The following is a 25,586-nucleotide window of genomic DNA, read 5'->3' on the forward strand; positions in this document are numbered from 1 at the left end:
CTGGATGTGCAGTTTTTGGCAGTCTCGAGCCTAGGTTCCACAGCATGCACAGGAATTGTTTTGTTTCCCATCCTGTTCTTACTTTTTACAGTCTCTAATAGAAATACAAATATTTTTCCCTAAATGCTTGCCTGAAAAACGTCCAAAAAAATTTAGAAGGCATCTGTCAGGTTTGATGTAATGTTTTAGGGGCCAAAGAGCTGCAGTCAGGTTCCTGTGGTGCAGTGATTCAGGGGAAAATGCTGAGATGCCACTTCTGCAGAAGTTCAGTCAGATGTAGTCTTCATTTTCCTCTGCTTGTTATGCTTCACATGGCAACATTTGCATGCACTAGTTCAACTGTTCTTGCAAAATTTGCAGTCTGTAATTCATTCTGAACTAAGTCTCTCTTCTTGTACTTTGTGGTTTAGCTGAGCAAGACTTCATTTTAAATTTAAGAATGGGATCTGCTTTATCTTGACCAGACTCAGTTGTTTGCTGGCAGTATGGCCCATTCAGCACATGCACTTACAAATACGTGGATGCTCTAATAGACTACAGCAGAGCTAAACAGCCCATTTTTCAAGGCCAAGATATATCCAAATCAACTGGCAGCTATGAATGCCTTGACTATAAGGTTCACAGTTGCTGGTAATAAAAATACGGCTTTAAAGCTAAGAAGGAAACTAAGGGGATAGCTGGAAGTCAGCCAGAATATTGTGTGTCTGACTGAGGTGAAAGTGGCTAGTGTAGTGTTACTTAGGGAGTGAAATAAAGCGAAGAGGTGTCTGTTATGGGGTGAGTGGAGTCCTTTGAGGTCTGGTGCTTAGTTGCCCATCTCATTTCACTGCAACACTGAGATCACTGAGATTGTGTCTCTCAGCCAGGACTATTGGAAACTGGGGTAAAAAGAAGTTCTAGAGGAGTGAAGAGAGACCCTGCAGAAGAGTTTCCCATGGCTTTTGGCTCTGTAGGTAGAGAAAAAAGAGTTGGAGTAAATGAAGAAATGAGTTTTTGGAGCGTTTGAGCCTGGCAGTGCAGAGGCATTGTAACCTGTCAGGGCCTGGAAGAGGGCCAAAGGAAAAGCACAGGTCCAGGTTGTATACTGCTTTTAAATCTGGGGTGGATACTGCAGCCAGAACATAGCTTGGTGTTCAGTTCCTCTTGCAGCTATTCTGCTTTGCATGTCTTAATGTGCAGTTTTTGGGTGCCACGGTTTAAGAAAGACAAAGGGCTGTTAGGAAGTGGACAAAGGAGGTACGCAGAGAGAGTCTAGAGGGCAGGGTGTGTGGGGAGTATGGCTGAGGTCCTTGGGTTTACTCAGCACAGAGCAAGGAGCTGAGGGGAGCCCCCATAGCGGCTGCATCTCCTCACAGGGAGCGGAGGGCAGCGCAGAGCTCTGCTGTCAGTGGCAGAGGGAACGGCATGGAGCTGTGTCAGGGGAGGGCAGCTGGGGGTTAGGGAACAGTTCTGCACCAGAGGATGGTGAGCATGGAACAGGCTGTACAGCGCAGTGGGCACAGCCCCAAGCATTGGAGTTTGAGGAGTACTTGGACACTGCTCTCAGATGTAGAGTTTGGAATTGAAATGGTCCTGTGTGGAGCCGGGGGTTGGACTCCGTGGTCCTTATGGGTCCATTCCAACTCAGGATATTCTGTGATTCTGTGAATATGAATTATTCATTAAATTCAAAATGGGAGACTGTCTGGGAGGGTGCTGTAAGGAAGGAATCCTAATTTGGATATATGTGAGGAAAACAGATCCTGCCTTTGTTTCCTAAGCTGCATGCCTAGTTCCAGGTGGCCTGTCATCTCTGTTCTTTACTGAAAGATTGCCTCAGTTTCCTTTGTTCATTGAATTGCCACAAAATCTTTCCCAACACATTTCACGCTACTCTTTTCGCTTTGCAAATCAACACATAGTCAGTGGGTGATGATAGGCCAGGAGTCACCTAATAGTGAAAAAAAGCAATTCCATGGCTTGCAGGCAGCCTCCAGCTTGCTCCTTCCCCCAGATTAGTGAGAATTTATGAGCCACATATATAAGTTAGTTGTGCAGAAACCACTGTATACTGCTCTTATCTCTGGATCCCATGGACAGGCAGCTTTGGCTGCTCAGTGCAGACTGGCGGCTCCAGCTTGCTGCAAGGTATTGGAAGCTGCATAAGCCGGAGATGGCAACGGTACAGCAGTTGTGATGCCTTTGGCTTTGCCACAGAGACAGTTTCCATAGTGATGGTTAAGCTTCAGGCCACTGGTGATGCAGCTGCTACATTGGACAAGATCAGCATCTTCTTTATATATAGGCTGCTCTAATGAAGCCGTATGGCCCCGTTTGGTTGTATCCAGCTCTGGGATGTAAAATGAGAGATGAGGGGAAGGTTTAAACTGGCTGAAGTACTCAGAAAAAAAAATAAAATAAAATAAATGTATAAGTGTTTTAAATATTAGAGCATCCTCAAATGACTGTTGTAAGAAACAGCTTGACTGCAGCTAGTATTCTGGTCAGTACTTTCTGTGATATCACATGCCATTGTTAATAGCTCCTAAGGTTCTTCAAGCTGGAGAATTAGATTTGTGTTCCCAAGTCCTACTTCCTTTTCTAAAACATTGTGGCTGGATTGGATCCAAAACCAGAATGTGTCTCTTTCTATATCAAGACCATACATTTTTAGGGACTTGAGGAGAGCAGATGGTCTTGCAACTTCAGTATCTCAAACACTGAATTGTCCTAGGATTCCCTTGACCCCTCCTTCTGGATATCTCAGCACCTCAGCATAGATATATGAAATTAATTTTGAGCTCCTTCTGCAGGGTCCTACAGCCTATGGTCTCCCTTTGTTTACTGCTGGGGCAGAAGGCACAATATCTCCAAGTTCTTGACTGGAAATGCACATTTTTTACTTCAGCTTTGAATTCTTATCGACCTGCTTTTTGAGTGCTGCAGCATATGAGTAGGAACTGTGTGTTAAACAGCTCAATTAAAATAATAACTTGATAATTTTGACCCAGAATTCTAGTAGTTTTAAACATTAATTGTTCTCTTGTGAGCTAGAAGCTAAAATAAGTTTATGTTTTATCTTTCAGGTGGTGCAGGAGACCGGGAAAAGATGCCTGTCAATCATGAAGCTTTCCTGCTCATGGCTAATTCCCAGAATGAAATGGAAGATTGGGTGAAAGCCATCCGACGGGTTATATGGGCTCCTTTTGGTGGAGGTATTGCAAATAGCTCACATGCACATAAATTAAAACATTTGCCTCAAGGTAAAACATATTCTTGTGATACTAGGATATGTGTAACACTGTAAAATCACTGAGATGCCTAGATAATCTCTTGATTGTCTGAAGTGTTTTACAGCACGGAGATTGGGCTAGGCTTTTTTGCCAGGGGATGGAAGGGAATGGAAGCGGAGGTCACATCCACACTGTATTACTTACAGTCAGAAATGGTGATAATAACAAAAACGTTTCTATTGTCAATGTCCACTTTCTTAAAGCTGATAACTACTCTGTGGATCTCCCTTATTCTTGTAGTTGTAAAAGAGTATGTCCAGTTATCTCTGGCTTCCACTTCAAGGGCAGATGCCCATCTTTAACCTCCTCGAAGGCAGAGGCTGCAAAACTCTTTATTTGGTCTGGGCCTGGTTGAGAAGACTGAGCTTCCACTGGCTTGACTGTGGGAGAAAAAGAACAGGGTCAAGTTGAGAGAGCACCTGTAAAGTATACCATAGTAGATAGTCCCTGTATTTAAAATGAACAAAAATGTTGATACTGTACTACAGTCTTCAAATTCTCATGTTGTAAGATTAGGTGGACGTTTTAACAGTGTGGTACAGAACAAGTGTTCACGGATGTTTTCTGCTAGGTTCGCTGTTAGTGGTAGCAACACTTTGAAGTGGCTACTGATGGGCATCTACGCAGATAGTGATATCATGTGTAAATAGAGATATCAGCCTCTTTTAAGAGGTTAAAGATAAAGGATGAAGATATTTAAGGATGAAAAGAGCTAGATAAGAGTTAAATAATACAATTAGCTTTTCTGAAATTAAATTACTAATTCCCGAATCCAGGGTAAAAAAGTGATCAGTGCAATTGAATTTGGCTGAACTAAGGTTGCTAAGAAGATCCAGCTGGCTTAAGCTGCCCTGTAGAAGTGAAGCATAGTTGGAAAGAACTGAAATTGTGTATAGAGTTTTTATCTCTGGATCAAAGCTACTCAAGAACATGGCTGATCAGACTGGCCTTAGCTCTCTGCCTTGCTGCTCAAATTCAGCAGGCCTAAATCTAGCTTTGTTATGTCTGTTATACTCTGCAGTCAATGCTACGTGAACAGATTCTTATCCTATGGTTTCAGCACTCCTCTCAACTGACTGTGTACTACCTGCAGTGGGCTTCTCCCACCTTACAACTATGTTGCCACCACATTTGGTTTTGCTGATACCAGTGGTTATGCTGTGCAAGGGGGAATGACTCGGGAGAAAAAAAAAAGTGGGAGTGAATTAGCTTTAAGGTGGATTGTCTTCTTCGCCCAGCTGTGCAGGCAGGAATAGCAGCAGTTCTATCACAGTGAGGGTGGTGGGGTGGAGAAGGGCATGCTTGTTCATTCTGGCTACAGCCCACGCTTCAGTTGGCTTAAACAAACCATGGAACTGGATCCTCAGTCTCTCCTCACAACATGTTTATAAGAATGCCAATAACTGGGAGATAGTTAAAACATCCAAATCATTGTTTCTAAATGATCAAGACTATCCCTCCTTCGTCAGAATCAGAGCAAGGTGAAATCCCAGCCTACCTCAATTGTGGGAGGACTCTAAACATAGCTGTCTCTGTTTTGATTGAATAATTTGAAATCTGCTTTGCTACCGCTGCTAATTGGAGAGCCAAGTCTTATCTATCGACACTTTTTAATATATGACGCTAAAGGAATGGGAGTTAGGAATTATAATGCAGGCTTCATTATTAGTATGTAAATATCCAGCTCTGGAGAAGGCTGATATGATGTAGGAATGAATTATGCCAAGATAAAATGAGAGGCTTAGCGCCACTTTAATCTTTGCTGATGTATTGAAGAAACATATAAATCAAAAAGTTGAAGGTATCTTCTTATGTGTTGGGCTGGACACATCATCTATGTTTAAAGGTGAACAAAACAAAACAGAAAACACTCCCAAGCTGCCAAGGATCCAAAATCATTAATAGAAGACATGTTCAGGCCTAAAATCCATACGGAATGCATTTGAAATGTGGTCTTAAAATAAAATCCTAGAATTCCCAACTCTTTTAAAGAAGGGTTGTCCTGTTTATGGAGAAAATAATTTGGAACCATTTCCGTAGTTTTTAGGCTTCTGAATTCTTGAGTCCAGGCCATCTCATTCAGAGTTGAGATTTAGAGTAAGCTGCATGTTTGAGTTTATGTCTTCAGGAATAATGTTTTTACAGAGGCTTGATACAAGTAAATTTTGGAGCACATTCTGACAAAGTGTTTAAAATTTTTCCTCTGATCCTTCTTACCTCCAAAAGGAACAAATTTTGCTCTGTGTTTACACCACTGAAAGTTTATCTAGAAAAGTCCCTCTGAGCCTTACAGTCATGTTGTTCTCTGGTTGCTTTTTAATATGGAAGCCTTGTAGTTGTGACATAGTGCTAGAAGTATAGCTAGTCCACAGGCTTGGGTGAGAGTGAGCCTGCCAGCATCCTCTGAAATGGGACGTATGGAAAATACTGGGAGTAGCGAGGTGGAGAGGTGATCTTTCCTCACTCTAAATCAGCATTGGGATTGTACCTCCATCTGAAGAAGAAATATGGCTACTCTAAGGAGGTCTCTTGCCATCTATTCACCTCTTTTCATGTCTTCTTCATTTTTGTCTTGTGTAAGATTTAAAACATAATGTGTCTCAAGCTGAATTTGGGCCTGGTGGTACAAAAGCAGAGTTTTTCAGTGTTCTGAGCTGAAAGCCCTGAAGTGCGTGTAGCAATCTTATAGCCCAGCACATGACCAGCACTGCATGGGGACAGAATTATTTTGTGAACCATGTGCTGTGTTTGTATGTTTCCCTCTGTTTACTTGCTGTTTCTTGCCATGAGCAGTCTCCTTGCTCCTCTGCCAGAAATGCATGTTCCAGCCCCTTTCTTTCTCGATTACTTTATCCTAATTCCTCCTTCTTGTTATCCTAAGCTTTCATCAGTTCCTTGTGATGGAAGGGGAGTAAAACAGTTGGAGGGAATGTGCTTCCCTTAGGCAAACGAGGAGGGCTTTACCTGTGAAAGCATAATCATTCTGAAGGAACTCCATGGCCTTTTTTTCATATGAGAAGAAACATTTCTGAGGGATGGCAACTTTTTAACCAATGGACTGTGCAGAAGTGTCCACTGGGAAAGCTGCTCTGCTATCATTAATTCCAATTTCTCTATATAGACAAAGCTTGTCATGTGGATTCTTTCTTTTGCCAGCAGAACAGTGCAGAGGAAGATTGTGCTGGCAGTCAGAACCTTATGCAGACCATTTTTTATATTTGAGGAGAGCTGAGAATCAGAGGAGGATTTTCCAAGGTTTAATTTAATATCCATCTCAGTGTCATTATTAGTTGTGTAAGGATAGTCCTACGTAGGCCTAATGAGGTATCCTATTTTTACATAAGTAAATGTCTTTGTGATAAAATCTGCGTGAAAGAAAAGTTACTGTTTTGAAGGATCTGATGTTGTTATTAGATGTGCACATCCACAAGGATACCAGATTCTTTAGGAACTTGGTATTATGCTAAGTCTTGTGAGTTTGGGGTTTAATTTTTCCACCTGTTAGATGGGGATTTTCCAATAACACCATCATGACCACAGAATAGTATTTGTGGATTTAAGATGCTAAGATATCACAGAAGAGCAAAGAGGTGACTTCTGCTCTTCTATCTGCCCAGTATGAAGACTGAGAACAAGTTTCTGCTCCATGTCTGGTTAGAGGGCTCCCCTAGAGAGGCAGATTAGAGGATTCCTGCCTGAGCCTCAAAGAGCCCTCTCATTTGGTTGCAGGGTGGGCTTCTCTTGCTTAGGCTCCCACAGGTGTGTGGGGAGTGGCACTGGGTGTTTGTTGTGCCTATGTGCTGTTATCTCTGCATGGAGACAGCTGGCGCCAGGTTCAGCTTATCAGTGTTTGCTCTTCAGTGTTGTCTCATAGTAGGAGGTGGGCCCAACCAAGGGGGGAGAGAGAGAAAAATGATAGGGGTTATGAGTTCAGTTATCTGCCTAGGACTAGGAGATGCATGAATAATCTGAGGTGATTCTGGCTAGCTTTACCCCAGGCAGATGTATTACAGGAAGTTACACTTGTGGATATAGATGTTCGGATGCAGAGCTGAAGTTGGGAGCAGGTGTCTTGCTGTCTGTCTGAGCTACTCGCAACAGAAAAAAAATTTAAGGTTCTAAGATCTTTCTCTGAGATCTGATTAAGTTACTTTTTTTTTTTCTTTTTTTTTTCTTTTTTTTTCTTTCTTCTGACCATCAGATGTATCTGGGGCTTTTATTGCTTCTTTATGCCCAGTGTATTCCATCACCACAACACAAACTTGAAGTAGAAAAAGGCTGTTGTCCTCCTTTTTTGTCAAGAAGGAATTTGAAGTACTGAGCAATCAAATAAGTTGCCTGAGGTAACACTGAGTATCTGTAAAAGAGCCATTCTGGAGGCATCACTCAACAAGGTAGATAGTAGAGTCACAACCCCCTGGGACTCAGGGGAGCAGTTGATTTAACTGTTCAGATGTTCTTGAAAGAGTCCTATGGGATAGAATCCTGGAGAGAACAGGGGTCTAGGAGAGCTGTTTTCAAGGATTTTCTCCTCCAAGCTCAAGAACAGTCCTGATGTGCAGGAAATCAAGCAAAGGTGGAAGGAGGCCTACGTGGATTAAAAAGAAGCTCTTGACAATGCTCAATCTGAAAAAGGAAGTACAGGAAGAGTGGGAAAAGGGGCAGGTGAACTAAGGAAAATATAGAAAAGCTGTCTAAGCATGCAGGAATGGACTTAAGGAAGATAAAGTCTATGTGGATTTGAATCTGATGAGGGATGTGATTGTCAACAAGAAAGGCTTCTTCAGTTATATCAGCAGTAGAATGAAGACCAGGGAAAATGTAGGCCCACTACTGAAAGAGATGGGAGATTTGGTGACAAAGGATGAAAAAGGTGCTACGGTATTCAATGTCTTCTTCACCTCATGTTTTACCGCTGAGGTTTGCCTTCAGCAGTCCCCAGTCCCTGAGGCCATTGGGACAGTCTTGAACAAGGAATTTCTCTCCTCAGTAGCAAGTAATCAGGTTAGGGAATTCTTAAAGCAAATGGGTGTATACAAGTCACTGCAACCTAATGAGGTGCATCCACAAGTGCTCTGGGAGCTGGCTCATCTTACAAAGGATATGCAGTTGTTGGAGGTTGCACTCCTGTCTTCAGTAAGGGCAAGGAAGAACTGGGAATTACAGGCTGGTCACCCTTACTTCTGTTGCTGGGAAGATAATGGAGCAAATAAACCTAGAAACTGTTTCCAAACATTTTAAGATCAAAAAAGTGAATGAGAATAGCCAGGATGGATTTATGAAGGGGAAGTTGTGCTTGACCAACCTGGTTACATTCTGTGATGAAACATCTGGCTGGGTGGATAAGGGAAAAGCAGCGTATGTTGTTTATCTTGACTTCAGCAAGGATTTTAACACTTGTCTTCTGTAACATCCTCATTTAAGGATAATACAGTAGATACATGGACAGCGAAGTGTACTGGAAACTGGCTGAACTGCAGTGTATGAAGGAATGTGATCAGCAGCCCCAAGTCCAGCCTGCAGGCAAGTAAGTTGTTAGAGGTGCACCCCACGGTCTGATGCTGGGACCAGTACTGTTTAACATCTTCAATAATGACCTAGATGATGGGACAGAATGCACCCTCAGCAACCTTACTTATTGTTTCTGGGAGGAAGAATTTATGCATCAGATGGTTTTGCCATCATTCAGAGGTACCTCAAGAGGATGGAGAAAGAAGTGAACAGAAACATTGTGAAGTTCAACAGTCCTGCACCTAGGGAGGAATAACTGCAGGCACCAGCACATTCTGTTTGACTGGCTGGAAAGCAACTTTTCGGAAAAGCACCTGGGATGGTGATGGATGACAAGTTGAACATGAGCCAGCAATGCACCCTTGTGGCAGTGAATGCCAGCAGGATCTTGTTCTGCATTAGGAATTGTGTTGCCAGCAGGCTGAGAGAAGCAATCCTTCCCTGCAAATCACGGTGGAAATTTTAATACAAGTTCTGCTCAGGAAGAATCTCGTACTCCAGTGGTTGCATAACTGATAAGATGTAAAATATGTCCAAATTTAAGACCTTCCCTTTCTCTGTCTCTCTCAAAAAACAAGCAAAAAAACACAACTGAAAAACCAAAACCTTTGAAAAGAATATTGGAGAAGATTCCTCTTACAAAGAAGATTACCTCTGACAAGAGTATGGAGGATTTGAAGAGAGCACAGTCAGAAGGTTTAAGACAAGCAAAAAAGTTTTTAATTCAGTGCAGAATTGATTACAAAACTCATTGTCACAAGATACAGAAACAAAAGTAAAAAATGGGTTCAAAATAGAATTATACAACTCCATAGAAGGTAAGTCTGCCTGAGCTATCAAACTGATATCAAAAAGGTCTGAATGTAGTCGTTAACTTCATATATATCTTGTATAGCTAAGAATCAAAAAGTATCAGTTTTACTTTTGATAAAATATGGTGGTTCTTGTGCCTTCTTTCTCTTCAATAGCAGACTGTTGTCCTCCTCGGCTAACAAGTGCCATGGAGAGATCGAAGTAGCCGTGCAGTTGTGGTGGTGGCTGCTGCCTGTAGCATCTAGTCTGACCAGTACCTCCTGCTGTGCTGCCAGTTGCTCAGTGAGGTTGCTCCTGTGTAAGCTTTAGGTTTGTGCTTCATGTCTGAAAGCTGACAGGCTTAAAACACCACTGATTCTCACTGTGCATCCTCCAGTGTATGATTAATGGGACAAACATGTTCCTGTGGTGTTTCTCAGCTTGAAGGCAAGTATTTTAATTTCTCTGTGTTATTCCTTTGATGAATGTTATGGGAATCTTTGATTACTGAAGGGGAAGGGTACTCTGCTCCTTAAAAGTTTCGATTTTAACCATTTAAGAGCTGAGAACAAAGAATGCACCCTCTGTTTCTTTTCCCATTTCCTTGCCAGTTGCTCTTCTTTTCTTCTCCAACATCAGGTAATCATCCTTACAATTTCCCCTTGCTAACTTCTGAGTTGCAGCTCAAGGAAGTGAACATTAAGCCCTTGACCTCTGCCAGAACTATTCCTGAAAAGTTGGCAGATTTACTGTAATGTTTTATCTATTTTATGAATTGGAACTAAACGCTATCTCTTCCCCAAGTATAGACGATCGAGTTCAGATATGACTAGAGCTTAGACCATGACCTTATACTTGAGTGGTGAAGGTGTACGTTATGTTTGATGTTAACTGAGAATTTTAGTTGGATAGTGGAAGCTAAAGGTAAACGTGTGGAAATTAATAGTTTTCGTCATTGGTTGAGTTGGAAGAAGCAACAATATGATGCCATTTACCTCCCAGTAGGTTTTACAATTGTAGGTTACAGGCTAACAAAGGTATTTGTGGGGAAGTTTTATTTGAATAACCTGCCCATGCATTTAGTGTTGATCCTGTCTGCTTCTCAGTGACCAATTGGTCTTAGGAAATCAGTCTCTCAGGTTTGGAATAGGGAAGGACTTGAGGGCATAGCTTGCTAATTTTTCTGAATGGATAAAAGGGTCTGTTATTACAAATTTCAGAGGTGAGTCTAGGTCACTGGCCCTGCCATGTTCCAGAATGGTCAGAAGTCTGGGCGATTCATTTCATTCTTCATCAGTGAAAGGTTGCAGCCTCCATGATTCTTGTATTTGGACCCACAGCTGGAGTTCTAGTCCTTTTCTGGTGGCAGTAATTAAACTGTCACAAGTATTTTGTACTTACCAGCATTCAGGATTTCTGTAAAACTTCTGTAGAGTAGGGAGATCAACATGCAGCAGCACATTTGGAAGGGAAGTTCTACCAGTCAGATGCATTCTACAGACAGCTTCATACAGGTCTATGGAAGCAATCTGTTAAATGTAGGCAGGTGCGTGCAGGAGTCGGTAAATAAAAAGCTCTGTAAATGATGTTCTTAGGCTGTGGGAGATAGAAATTTCTTGGGGCACATTTTCGGAGATCACTGCTTGCTAAAAGGCACGTTTTGTTGCTCTTGATGTTTTGTTCTCCAAGTCCTTCTTGCCTCTGTTTAGAGAGAGATAGACCAATAAACAAGAGGGGTTTGGCTGTGGATTGAGAATGTTGTGGTTGAGTGATGTTTAGGTCTGTTTATCATCTTTTCTCTGTGAGCAAACAGTTACAATCTCAGTTTAGAGTATAAACTGGGCAGAGTCCACTGCAGGGGTAATTTACAGCGCTGCTCAGTGAGTTCCTTTCCTGACATATTTTAAAGGGATGGAAGAACACCATGCACAGATTAGGCCGAGTTTGTTGTGAGATGAGGATGAGCACTGCTGTTTGCTCACCTTTCAACCCAGGGTTGTTGACTGGCTTATCAGTCAGTAAGCAGAAGCCTATTTATTCTTTAGAGATTCCATTTTATCAGTCAAGGTTGAGACCCCAGCCCAGAGCAGGGGAGTCATTTTGTTCATGGACAGACCTTCTCAAAGAGTTCAGAGGGGGAAAAAACTAGAACAAAAATTTACTGTACAAGGGATGTACTATTGGAGGCTTTTCTGCTGGCTTCAGTCCTCTGACTGATCACCTGTAGGTGATTCACTGCCAGCTTTCAGTGTGTATAGGGAGGTGCTCAGTGCCCATCTTTGCTTGGGCTAAGGCATGAATTTGTATAAGGCTCTACTAACCTGAAAATTAAGGAACTTCCGCTCTAACTTGGATAATTCATCCTTTTTTTATAAACGGGCAAAATAATTTCCTACATCTGAATTCCCTCAGACAGATTCACTTGAGTATATCTGTATACTAGCTAACACTATGTGTAAGCTAATGTTTAAAAATAAGCCATGCCCTATAGGCACTTGCTAGAGCTGTACAAGCCAGCAAGTTTGTTCACAATCAGAAATGGGGAGGAATTTTTTCTGAGTTCATGCAGGTTCACCGTTGCCGTCTGTTGCAACCATATTCAAGACTGAATTTGAGCCGAGTTAGATGCCAACCCTGAGATATGCCTGGATTTTCAGAGGTTCTCTGAGCTGTAGTGAACTTCCCAGCCAGTCTGATGGCTTGTAGTGACATGCAGAGCCAGGATCATAGAATAGCCAGTGATTCACTACCCTTAGTGTAAAAAAACATTTTCCTTATATCCAGTCTAAATCTCCCTTCCATCTGAAACCATTTCCCCTTGTCCTATCATGTCAGGTCCTGCTAAAGAGTCTGTCCCCTTCTTTCTTACAGCCTCCTTTTAGATATTTATGAAAAGCTGATCTCAGGTCTCCCTGGAGCCTTCTCTTCTGCAGTCTGAACAGCCCCACCTCTCTCAGCCTGTCCTCTTAAGAGTGGTGTTCCAACCCTTGGGTCATTTCTGTGGCCCTTCCTGGATGCACTCCAACAGGTCTGTTTCTGTCCTTCGCTGAGGACTCCACATCTGGATGCAGTACTCCAGGTGAGGCTCACCAGCACAGAGCAGAGGAGCAGGATCACCTCCCTAGCCCTGCTGTCCTGCACTTCTTTTGGTGCAGCTCAGCATTTGGTTGGCTTTCTGGGCTGTGGGGACACAATTGCTGGCTTATCTCCGTTTTGCCATCTACCAGTTTTCCCAGGTCCTTTTCTGGACTATCCTTTTCATTCCCCTCTATGAGATCCTCAGGTGGCACTTACAGTTTTGATGGCAAGTTGATAATTGCTGTTGTTGTAGTGTTGGGTATAATTCTGCAGCTCCAGCAATCCAGTGAGTATGTGAGAATTTTGGGTTTCATTTTTAGGAAGCATAACAAAGAAAGCAGATCCAAGTGCAACACTAAAGTTCAAAACACGGAAAACAAAGTATAAATACATATATATTTATCTGTGTATATGTCATATATATACACACATTTTTTATTCTGGTCTCATTGTATTTTGTAGTTTAAGTCATGATTTTTGACAGAAGGCTTTGAAAGGGATTGAGAATTTCTTCATATAATGCAAGAAGATGATAGTTGTGGAATGGACACAGCACAGTCAACTTCTTCTCACAGGACATCTCTAGCTGCAGTGACCATCCACAGGGAACAATAATGAAGCAGCTGCTGTTTCTTGCTTCAGTTATGATGCTTACATGAGCAAACATGTATGCATCTTGCCTTTTTCTCTCACCAGGGCAGTATTTGCCCTTTCTTTGGAGAACAGTTTACATTGTTTTTGCCAGCTCTCACACAACTTAGGGTACTCCTACAAGACATGCTAATGTCTAACCGTGCTTTGAGTCATACTGTGTCCTTGGCTGCAGAGAACCTGTGAATTGCATATGTTGACTGTACTTTGGTTACAGTGGTATCCATGTTAAACTTACTTTCTATTTCATTGGATGTCTCCTTGTTCTTGTAATTTGAGAGATGGAAAACAGAAATGGAGAAGGGAACGGAAAAATGAAGGTCTGCATTTGCTGTCTCCTGAGCTCTCATTCCAAATGTTGAGTTCCCAGCTCTGTAATGTTATTAGCAGATGTGACATGTTTTGAGGCATCATTCCAGGGAATATTGCCAGAAATCCTGATGGTGTCTCAGCCATTCGAAAGATTTTCCATAACCTGCAGCCTCAGTGTTCTCCACAAGGGAAGAGAGAACAATAAAAGGGTGAAGAGTACCCAATATCTCATTTCTACCTTTTGTTCAAGGATTTCCATCACTTACCAAATGTCCTTTACTGGACTTTAAGAATTGTCTGGTGCTTTGTCTGGGGCTCTAGTATCTGTCTTTGAAATGCATTTCTATTTAAGGTAAACCTTGAATTGAAGGATTGCCATACTATTATGCTATTCAAGAACTGGAGCTTTTGATCCTGGTGTTGCCTTTACATAAAGTGAGAGCTTTTGATCAAATCAGAGGATGTAGAGACAGAGTCTGATATCAAGTTTCCTGAGCTGTGGGACGATACTGTCTCGGTGACTGAAATCTCAGCATTCAACCACTGGGTCACTGCCTTCTCTAACATGTATTTAAGCTGATCCACAGTGTAGTTAAGCACGTGGTGAGCCAGGAAGTTAAAATGAGTTGTGATCTCTAGAGTGGCCACAGATGTGATATTTTAATTATTGAAGCAGATGAGCATCTGCAAACAAGGATTTCAATTCTTTAATGTTTTTTATGCCAGAGGGAGATGCATAAATTTCTCCAGACGATTGGTGCAAAGGTTCTGAGGAATGACTGCTGCCTATCTGCAGTCATCCGTGTGCATTTTGTAGAGGGGATGAAGGGCTGACCTCAGTGTAATTGTATGGATCACGGTGCGGCAGGAATTGCTCTTGACTACTGGCCACTTTCCCTGAGTGCAGGAGCTGAGCGTGTAAATGTTTCCCTGCAGGTAAGTCCTGGGTGCTGGCTGACATGTAGTTTTTAGTTTCTTCCCTTCTGGTTATCTTATCCAGCCATGCTATTTGTTGTCAACAGGCAGATTCTCTATAAAGGGCTAAAGCAGGGGCTGTACGCACACAAAAACAAACAAACAAAAAAGCACCCCACAAAAAACTGCACCAGGTCAAAGTCTGTGGCTTGTCCTATGGTATGTCAAACTTTCCAGCGAGTTCAAGAGCTAAGGGATATTGCCAGAGTGTGCTGAAGTGGGGATAAGTGCTAAACATTAGGTTTGTCCTTCTGGTACTTTGGGAGCAGCTCAAAAGCTAGAGTAGGGCACTCTGTAGCACAGCTAATGCCGCCTGTATCAGGAAGGGATCCAGAGCGTGGCATGCAGACAGCGACTGTTGCTCAGCTTTTTTCAGCTATCTAGAATAGATCTGACAAGCAATTAGACCATGAATATATTACAGAGCCGATGGGGGATGCCTTTGTTAAAACTTGTGACCCATACTTAGCTGCTGTTTACATTGGCGGCAGCTTCGAGGGTGGGCAAGACCCTACCTGCCTGTCTTTCTGCTCGCTCCTTCCCCTTGCCGAGCGAGCTGGGGAGCTCTGCATCTCATTGGATATTTCAAATGCTTTCTGCACAAGTCATAATTAATGCTGAGTTGTGGAGCTAAGACCAGATGTGCTGCTGCGATTATCTCCCAGGGCAGATCGGCTGCTCTCCACTCTGGAGCGCTGGGTGAATGGAAAGCTGCCAGTGCTGGGGCTCAGAATGTGTCTGATGCCTGAAGTCAGGACTTTCTTTCTCTGCCGCTCCTGCTGTCTGACACTGCCTGGTTTCTGCTTGAAGCTCAGCGCCTGTCATGTAGCAGAGTGCTGCACAAGAACAAGAGGTATGAGATGATTTTGTAGAGTTTAGATTTGTTATGGTTTTCTTTTCCTGGATGTAAAGCAGATATTTGAGCTTAGACTCAGACAGAGGCTGAATGTCTCAGTAAAGCAGCTGTCCTTACAAAGAGGAAGGAGTGGGAAGGACCCAAGCTGTGGCCAAAAATACTACTGGGTGCCAAGCTAGTATTTGATTCACGGGGAAATAGTTGTGCTTATTTTTACATGGAATGGTTAAATGGATATACGTGGATGAGAGTGACTGTGTCCCAGTACACGGAGGCTGATCTTTGTGGGGAATGAGGTTAGAAGATGCTGAGTTCAGCCACAGACTCGTTTGTGTGACCTTGGGCAAGTTATTTAGTCACATTTATGTTGCTTCCTGATTATCTGTTGTTTCCTTTTCTTTCCTCTGCTTTTGCATGCTCTGTCTGCCTGGACGGTTAGTAGTTAGGAGCTATCTTTTGGGGGCTGCTCCCAGTGCCTGGCGTGGAGCTCTGCTTTCAGTCGTGCTACAGTAATTCATGCCGCATGCGCTTGGGTGGGCCAGGGGAGGGCAGGAAGAGCTACAGGTTTGTGTCTGCTTTTTGTTGGGAAAGCCTATGCACTTCTGAATGTCTGCCCATGGTTTTTTCGCAGTGTTTTCATGTGTGAGAGGGGACAGATAAATGGCAGCCTAAGCATGAGTGTGGGAAGGTAAAAGCAGAAGCTTACCTGTGCAGGTGAGCACGTACACAATCTTCATATCCACAAACTGCTGTCTGTGAGGCACCACATGCATGCGCGGGTGTGCAGGCTATATAGCAGCATCCAGGTGTGTGCCTAATTATCTTCCTGTACATCTTTTAGCATGTGTGTACTAACCTGTGCCTACAGCTGATGTAGGTGTGTCTGGACTTTTCCCTCTTTAAGCACGTATAGAGTCCTCAGTCCTCTCTGCAAAGAAAATCCATTCGAGCACTGACTTTATTATCACTTTATTTAGTTTATTTTGGTTGAAATCAGAGCTCTGATGAGAAAAAATGAAGCAGGGAGCATATATTTTCCTGCCTACAGCATGTCCAGACAGCATAGCTGAATGTATAGGCTTTGTATGCCTGGAGCTGGTGGGTGAGCTATTCAGGCCAGGACAGAAAGACTGTCTGTGTCTTAGCACATCGTTCCTGGATTGCGTTTTCCACAAAGAGCCACCTAAATCTCTGAAGAACAGAGGCAGCTTGTTGGAGTAGAGGAAAGAAATTCTTTAGCCCATTTTTTCTTTAGTATCTCTTGAATCTTTCTGAAATTCAGGATGTGGTCCCAACCATGCTTTTTCTTTTTTCTTTTTTTTTTTTCTTTTTTTTCTTTTTCCTGCTTTCAAACCAAACAAAAGGGCCTAGCTATAGATAAGGATACAATAAGGAAGGTTAACCCTTGGGTTGCCAGTAGCTTTTGGCTTTATTTCTAGCCTATCCCTGTCTGGGAGTGTGACCGGATGGCACTGGCTCCCTTTCTTCTGAATGAAGAGAGACTTTAATGTCTTCCAGCAGGCTCATCAGATGGAGTGAAGAACTGCCAAGTTCCATCTGAGCTGTAGCCCCAGTTATTAAAACCAGGCCTGTGCCTTGAGGAGCCAGCAGATGAGGCTGTGTGCAATTGGTTCCACATTAGTTTTTCCTTGCAAAGCAGGGCAGCCCCTGTCCAGACCAGCAATGCTCTTATCTGCTTCTTTCAGGCGTATTTAACTAAGTTTTACAAACCTTTCTGAGACCTAGCTGAAGTGAGATGATTTATAGAGTTAACAGGACACCACCTCCTCAGTTGGCCCTTTTTAGCCCTAGGAGACCGAAGTAAGTGAATGTAACACATGCCATGCTAGTATGGTTGTGAGAACCCTTAATGATAATTTTCCCAAGGGGAGATTTGTTAAGCCCCCCCAGCAGATGCCTGGAAGAAAGATTTCTGCAAGCCCCTGACTGTCAGCAGCTCCAACTTGCTTTTGGAAGCCCCATTCCAGCCGCAATCCAAAGAAAGCTGGCTCCTTCTCTGAACCCTAACCATAATTTGCACTTCTAAGCCATGGACAAGCTCTGCAGCCATGGCAAAGATGAGTGATTTCTTCCAAGCCTGGCATCCCTGTTTGCTTTTGGCTGCCTCTTTTCAGCCCTATTTTAACTGCAGTTCTATGCTTTCTCTCTCTCTAAACTCTAACCATAATAGTCTTCCTACCAAGAGATATCACCTGGGAGCAATCTTTCTCTGCACAGTGACCGAGGGGTCCTTGTCTGTGGTGTGGTAAAATAAATAAGTAAATAAATATAAGTAGTGTCAGGACAGCGAGAAAGCGCAGGGCTACAGTGTAACAGGGGCTGCAAAAGAGAAGTTGGAATTACCAACAAACTTGACTTGGGAGAAATACTTCATCTGGGCAATGCCTGGGGGACTTTTTCTAGCACTTCCCTGAAAAAGTATGGGATGAGAAAAAAAGAAAATACAGGTTTGCAATCGGAGTTGGACTGAAATGGGCCTACCAAACCGAGGTGGGAGGCAACCAGAAGAGCTGGGCTGGGAGAAGTCTTTCATCCTGGCAGTGGCTTGAGGGTCTTTTCTCATCACCTCAGCAACAACTGACCAAGCTATGAGGGCATGTCACTGACTGCAGGCCAGACAAAACTAGGAGAAAGCAGGAAAAGCTTCATGCTGCAAGTGGAGATCACATATGCAGTAGTTCTATGCGTATGCTTGCATATGAGTGTCTGACATGGCCTCTGTCCTTGCTCTGGATCAGTCTAGAACACCGGAACATGGGGTTTTTGGAAAACTGCTAACTGTACTCTATATCTGGAGAGTGCAGAGCATTTGCCTATTTCCCAGTCTTTCTCTAGACGCACTCTTTAGAAGGAAGGAAGGCTGTCAGTCAGCTAGGAGGAGGAGATTTGGAAAAGCAAGGCTGCTGTTCTTCAATTGCCATGCCATCTACATAGCCTGAGCTCCCTGCGGCTGTGTGTCCTGCATCTAAAAGAGTGAATTTCATGTATCATTTTGAGAAAATAGATGGGTTTGGTGGGAAGAAGCCTGGCTCAGAGATTGATGATAGGATATGGGGTTATTTTTTTGGTGATTTTTTTTTTTTTTTTTGGTAGATATGCAAGCTGGGGCCTGGGCTGAACTTGCTGTAACTAAAGCTGAAGGACCTTTTGACTGAAGGCAGCCTGTAGCCCATGATCAAATACACAGTTCAGGGGAAGGGGGAAAAATGTTCACCAGCAGAATAGCACAAAGGAGATTAGAGAGGTTGTGTGCTCCTGCTCAGATTTCATAGAGGAGGGCTCTGCACTGTACCTTGCAGCTCCTTTTGCCTGGATTATTCTGTGTGCAGTGATACACATTGTTAAGAATGACAGAGGCCAAGATGAGCAAGCCTTGGAGACTTTACTTTCTCAGCCATGATTTGGATATTACTGGATCCAGATATTATAGGATAAACTAGGTTGAGAAGGTTGTTCTTCCTTGGGTACTCAGCATCTATAAGAGTTCTGGAAACCCTTTGATAGTGGTGAGCACCAAGTACACAAGCAGTTCTGCTGTGTTGCTTTGCTGCTTGGCTTTACACTGTCATGGCAACACGATGAGATTACAAAGCAACTTGTAACAAAATGAGGAAGAGATTCCTTCTCCTAGAATATAATTTCAGGGATATCTCTGTGAAAACTCGTGAACGAATTAGAAATAAGAACCAGTAAAACCTTTACTTTGAAAGAGGAACAATATTTGCAGTGACAAACATAAGTCTCTCCCATGCTTCAGGACATGCTCTCCTGCCAGGATAAGGAGGGAATTTCCTTCAAGATTCTTCATGGCCCTCCATCTCTGATTATGCAGTGCAGTTGTGCAGGCTGGAGTGTAAGAAAAGTTTCTGTATTCTGACATGTAACAGTTTCTTGGGGAATGGAAAATGGACTTCAGGATCCTTTTTGTGTGTTTCATTCAGGGAGTTAACACTGATGTCTAGATTTTTTCTGTCACTGTGCTAGATTTTATTTCACCAAGGATTCAGCAGGGTTGGACTGAATTCAGAATGAAGGTACAATTTGATATCAGATGTCCCTTGGAGGATAGTGAATGGTGGCAAGGAAACTTCTGCTGTGAGTTATCAGCCTGCCATGAGTATAGCACTAAAATAAAAATGGGAAATAAGTTCTTTAGTAGGAAGGAAAGGAGAGTCCTAAAAATGACCAAAATGACCAAAAGAAATGTGATATATTCACATGCATTCATCACTAAACACTACTTGGCTGCTGTTTGTGGACAGAGTAACTTTAGTGTTGGATTCTGATGGTTTTTTTTTTCAGATATGTATGACTGAGTGCTACGTGCATGATCTAAAGCTCCTTGTTGATATCAGTGTAAATTTACCGGTTGCTTTGAGCAATGTTTGAGTAGAATTTCCTGTCTGAAACTGGGTAAATCTTGGAATTCTCACACTTTCTAAATACCTAATCTCCAGAATGAGATTAATTTGTTTGCTGTCTTCCTTGACTCCTCCATACCTTGTAGGGTGCTAGAAGTGGGATTTCAGAGCATGGCTCACAGGCTGTCCTTTTAGATGGAGTTATTTCCTAGTGTCAGGGATTGAACTTCTGGATCTCACAGCCTGAGTCTCTTCTGCGTTGTCAAAAAGATGTGACCCCAGTAGTGGCATTCGGCAGCTGGCATTGTCCAGGAACTCCAGTTTCATCAGTGAGCCAGTGCTTTCATACTTGCTGGTACAAGTCTGCAGTAGATCTGATCCAATAACTACCTATGGCCAACCTGCTTTTAGAGTATCTGATGCTTCTTATACTTCCAAAGTGCAGGAAGTAAGATGTTTTAGTAGGAAAAGCGATGATTTTGTGCATACCTGTGTTTCATTTTTCTAATTTTCACTTGTTAATTTTAATTAAAGGAAAATAAATAGAAACCCAGAGCTGGGTGGAGGTGGAGAGTGAGAGCAGTTTCACTCACATAAGCCACTTTTGATGTGGACAACTACATTCCAACATGCTGGCAATCTTCTTGCAGGGGTGTGCTACCTGTTAGGCTGGGCAGCTGCAAACTACTAAGCAATAACTGTGTGAGTGGTGCGTACATGTAAAAAAGCATTGTGGCCCATGCCTCTGTTTTGGCATTCTTAAGACTGAAGATGCAATGGAAATTAACTCAGGTTCAGTACAGCTATAGATAACTATAAGCATAATCTCAGCTCTACTTTCCTTGTGTATATAGAGGTATATACCATCTTAGGGCAAAGGGTAGTTTAAAGGACTCTTAAGCAGAAAAAAAACAATCACGCTTGGCATGTAATTGTACTTGTTTTTTAAAACCCTTTTATTCTTCAGAGTCTGTTTAAAAACTGGACCTTAGTGCATCCAGTCCCTACAAAATAATTTCCCTCATTATTCACCCTGAGCAATAGCTCGTGAAGAGTTGCAGCTAACACCCGAATGTCTCTCTTTTGGCAGGGATCTTTGGACAGCGATTGGAGGACACTGTGCAGTACGAGAGGAAGTATGGCCAGCGGTTAGCCCCACTGCTGGTGGAACAGTGTGTGGATTTTATTCGGGAGCGAGGACTTACAGAGGAGGGACTCTTTCGGATGCCTGGGCAAGCCAACCTTGTCAAAGATTTGCAGGATTCTTTTGACTGTGGAGAGAAGCCGCTCTTTGACAGGTGAGTTGACATCAGAAATTCAGATTGTTTTACTTGTGGCATGTGAAGTCTGGCAGGAGCAGCCTGATGGTGGCTATCTTAATTACACGTTCTCTTCATTCAGAGAGTAGCTGGGCCTTTCTCCTGCATGGTTTTGAGTGTTGAGGCCTACATTTGGTTCAGTGCTTGAGCAGGGAGAGAAATTGAGCTGAGTATAAGCACATCTTGAAAGCCAATGCTAGGTGTGGGTACAGCCTACTCAGCAGTTGGTGGGATCTCACCATAAAAATACACAGGACAGTAGTGTCTTACTTCTTTTAGATGTTGCATTTATCTCTTGCTCCGTAGTGAATCTGCCCAGGGGAAAAATCTCAATTCTTACCCATTCGTTGTCACCAGGTTTCAGAATAGTCACCAAGATTTTGCACATCTTTCCCTGGCTGTTTCATGTGTATGGAGTTGATCAGCATGTCATAGCCAAGTATTTTCTGACCACAGAATTCTAGGCCAAAAGGAATTCCTTTTTGGTCGAGAATTTCAGCATCTGAGGAGGAACATTTATTTCAAAGTTGAATATATCGTAGGGACACCTGTGTTCTGTTTTGATTTTTCTGTAAAACTTAAGTCAGATGTTTCCAAAAGAAAAATAACCATTTCCCATTTTAATTCCCTCTGTAAATATGTTGATGCAATCACTCCCTGTGTGGTACAGAAAAAAAGTAGCTACCTTTTGGTCTTACTATCTATGCCAGTGTCAGGGACCAGTGAGAGCCAGTTATTCTGCAAGGGAAGGTGACTCAGGAGCAAGAGCATTAACAAGCACCCAGAGCCCACTCCCATCATACCTGAGCCAGGTACTCAAGGCAGATGCAGAGAGAGCACTGAAGCTCAGGCACAGTCTCATGATCAGCAGGCAAGTCTATAGTGATAGTGATGATGTCCAAGGTCAGGCTGGGAATTAGAGCTTGATGATCCATGAAGTCCCTTTTAACCCAAAGCCACCCTATGAGACTTTGAATTTCATCCTTAAGTCAGTGTCTTGGTCCGGATAACAGGGTGCGTGGCCAGTCAGTCATGGCTGAGGGGCTGTTGGCTGCCACAGGAAGAGCTCTAAGTTCAGCCAGGGAATAGGACATCTCTCAGCTGCACTATCTCTACCTTGGCTGTGAGCCCAGTCAAATAATCAGGATGGTGGATGCTCTCAGGCCCTTGCAGCCATATTCTGTCCATCCTCTGTAACTGCCGTTTCTTTCCCTCTCTCATGTGCACACATGCTACCCAGAATGATGGTTAGCATTGTCTTGACCTAAAGAGCCCTTTGAGAATTTTGCCTTGACTCTGGAAGAGTACTGAAACTTTAGTAATGCTTGGATCCAAAGGCGTTGCATAGATTTAAACATTGCACAGATCTATGACATGTCCAGGAGTGGGATCAGATCGGAGATCTTCACTTGGAGACCAGGGTCCATTTCTTGCCAAAACTCCCTAGGACAGATTTCCCTGGTGGCACTGGCAGTTTCTGGTATGTCAGCATATTAACTCAGGGAATCACTTCCTTGTGGATTGGCAGCCAATCTTGACATTGCCAATGCTGTACCAAACTACTGCTGCAGGACGTAGTACTGCTCTCCTGCAAGATAGCATTGGGTTTGCACTCATCCTGGGAAGAATATCCTTTGAGTTTATTGTGAACATTCTTCCAATTCTTCTCTCCCCTCTGCTTCCCAGGCCACCAATCCTTCTTTCTTTGATTCTTAACCACAGTCTGTATTTTCTCCCTAAATGGAAGTGTTGAGATATTTTCATGAAAAAAAAAGTTGAAACCCTCAAACTGTCTCACTTCATCTTTTCTTAAAATCTTTTGTTTTTTAACTAAACGTCCGGATGCTCTGGTTCAGAGTTAGAACTGTCTGAATTCATGTGGAAGTGAAGTGAGCAGAGTTGTTTTGGAAAACACTAATCTGGGAATAGGAGTATCTACAGATGGAATTAATTAGGACCAACAGTCTCACTTTCGTGTCTTACCTTCTTCTAATCTATTCTAACTTAATTGCCGAAAGACAAGAAAAGCCTCCTCCCATCATACTGAAAGCAGAAGGCACCTTTATTTCCATAGGCATTTGCAATAGTAAAATAGATCAGTGAGAAGTGTCACCTTTAACAGAGGCAATGAAGATCTCCATGAAGGGATGCCTGTCATTTGGGTTGATCTGAAATGGAACAACTCAATTTTCAGCATAGAATTGGAGGAGGCAAGCCTGGTAGCATCTGAGCAGTGTGACCATTGAGGGTTCCTCAGCTGTTGGCTTTCTGCCCTACCTTCCCCTTGCAGTCACTGTGACTGCTGCAGCTTGCAGGCCCTGCTCTCTGATCTTTTGTATCAGCACTCACAGAAAAGGAGAAACAATTCCTTCATGGCTGAGTGAAACACTTCTCCTAGTAAGCGTAATTCTCTCTCTGTAACTGTCCGTATACGGCCTAGAATAACTAAGCAGCAACAAATATTTTCTGCAAATGTGATATCCATATCTTAGTTCCCAAATCAGGTGCAGTGAAGGAATACTTTTTTTTTTTTATCCTTCTTTTTGGTTCCAGACAGTGCAGTTTGATTCTGCAATAAACTCAACATTGCTTGATCTTCCAAAAGTTAAAGCCTACCTGCCCGATCTCTAATGATTGATAATTAAAATATTTACTTTTAAAAAGCTTGGGTTTTCAGTCTGAGTTTTAAATGCATATGTACGTATTTAATGAAAAGCCAGGTGTTGCAGTTGGAAGCACCTACAGCAGTCTGCTCCTATCACATGTCTGTGTCACTGACATTTTGGCTGGATTTCATCTGGCCATGCTGGTGTAACAATAAAATCCAACCAGGGGACCTGAAGTCCCTTGTAATGTGTGGGCTCTGCTGCTGAGTGATAATCATATCCATCATTCATGCCTGAAACCTCATACAAAAAGAATTGAGATTATTGACATCATTTGCAAAGTATTTGTAATCAACTGAAGAAAACTCTGATATTCTCAGCTTTGATAGAGTTATTGAATAGAAATAGCAAAATTAGTAGCAAGTGGTCAAATGTTGGTACTTATTAAACTACTGGCAGCTCGTTCTGGTAATTTTTCCAATTTTCAAAAAAAAAAATTCAGAAGTTTTACAGTTATGTTTCTAGTATCAGTCAGTATGCATGCCTGTGTATTTTTCTCCTTTCGCAACAGTTTGGAAATTACTGTCAAGCTTCAGTAAAATAACAGGGATGGATGTTCCTTAAGAGAATTGAATCCAATGCTCTTATCAGAACAGAATAAAAATAGAAGTACAAGTCCTTATGTATTTTGTCCTTGCACTGGTCTGCTGCAGCTGCAAAATATTTGGTAGAGCTCATTACACTTCAAAACACTGTTTAAAAACATCCTAAAGAGAAGAGATACAGCTTTTAAAGAAGTGAGAATTTGAGGCTGCGTTGTTTACTGATGTGTTTTTCTCAGAATTCTCTAAAGACTGTCATGGCTGTGGTGGGAAGTGGAGAGCTGGTGACACAAACTGTTGAGATTTCTAGCATTTGCAAAGATAAACAGAGCTGTACAGTAGGAAACTTGGAACGAGGCACTGTCAAAAACCAGAAATGGGATAGGTCATGTAAAGGGAAGAGCAGGTGCATCTTCATTATGGCATTTGATACCTCAGGCCCTAATTGAAAGTAAAGGATAGAAAAGAGGGAAAAGAAGCCCCTGCAGTGGTAGAGTATCAGTTAGAGGATCAGAGATTGTTTGATTGCATGAGGGTGCAGAGATTTGTTGTCAGAACTGTGTGATCACTGTGTTCTGCATTGCACACCGTCCTGACTGCACTGATTGAGGAACCACAGCACCACCCTATCTTGAGCAGGAGCATCCCTTCACTGCTCACGTTGTTTGAGATGCATTCTTATTTTCACAGAGGGGAGATTTTCCTTGTCCCCAGGTAGACCGTAATGTTTCATACAGTCGTGTAGCAGAATGATTCCACTTTGTGTACCTACCTTGTCCCTCAGAGGGACTTTGATCCACCCTGCCTGAAGGCATCAGGCTTTAAGGTAGTGTGGGTGTCTAAATTTCCTTCCTTCTTCTGTATTGCAGCAACACAGATGTTCACACTGTGGCGTCCCTCCTGAAGCTTTACCTCCGAGAGCTGCCAGAGCCTGTCATCCCCTTTGCCAAATATGAAGACTTTCTTTCTTGTGGACAGCTACTCTCAAAAGATGAGGGAGAGGTCAGTGGTCATTCTAATCTGCCTCCTTTTACCCTGAGGGTTGTTTTCAAGACCCAGTACAATACAGCTTCCTTCTCATCACTCTTCAGTCCTAATTTAAAATCAGTGGAGTTCCTGGAAACCTCCCCCTGAATTTTCCTGAAGCTATGAACTGGCATAAGTATCACAGGCTCCCGCTTGAAGCAGAAGCTATTTTGAAGTCAGTCATGTAGCCTAGTGCTTCTCTCA

The 25,586-nt window shown here is 42.8% G+C and overlaps 1 protein-coding gene across 11 annotated transcripts in view; it reads left to right on the top strand.

Annotated features, from left to right (window-relative positions):
- ARHGAP22 (Rho GTPase activating protein 22) overlaps positions 1-25,586 on the top strand; it is a 147,287-nt gene that overhangs the window by 106,324 nt on the left and 15,377 nt on the right. For 8 of the 11 annotated variants that reach the window (XM_052677713.1, XM_052677709.1, XM_052677708.1 and 5 more), the window contains 3 exons: positions 3,066-3,242; positions 20,920-21,127; positions 25,226-25,358. In XM_052677713.1, the coding sequence (XP_052533673.1) occupies positions 3,066-3,242; positions 20,920-21,127; positions 25,226-25,358 (518 nt within the window). Of the gene's footprint in view, positions 1-3,065; positions 3,243-15,169; positions 15,445-20,919; positions 21,128-25,225; positions 25,359-25,586 lie in introns of those variants that run through there. The other 3 variants (XM_052677711.1, XM_052677715.1, XM_052677718.1) reach the window with 2 other exon arrangements.

This window comes from Tympanuchus pallidicinctus, unplaced genomic scaffold (genome assembly GCF_026119805.1).
Source record: "Tympanuchus pallidicinctus isolate F22 unplaced genomic scaffold, pur_lepc_1.0 scaffold16, whole genome shotgun sequence".
Lineage (NCBI taxonomy): Eukaryota > Metazoa > Chordata > Aves > Galliformes > Phasianidae > Tympanuchus > Tympanuchus pallidicinctus.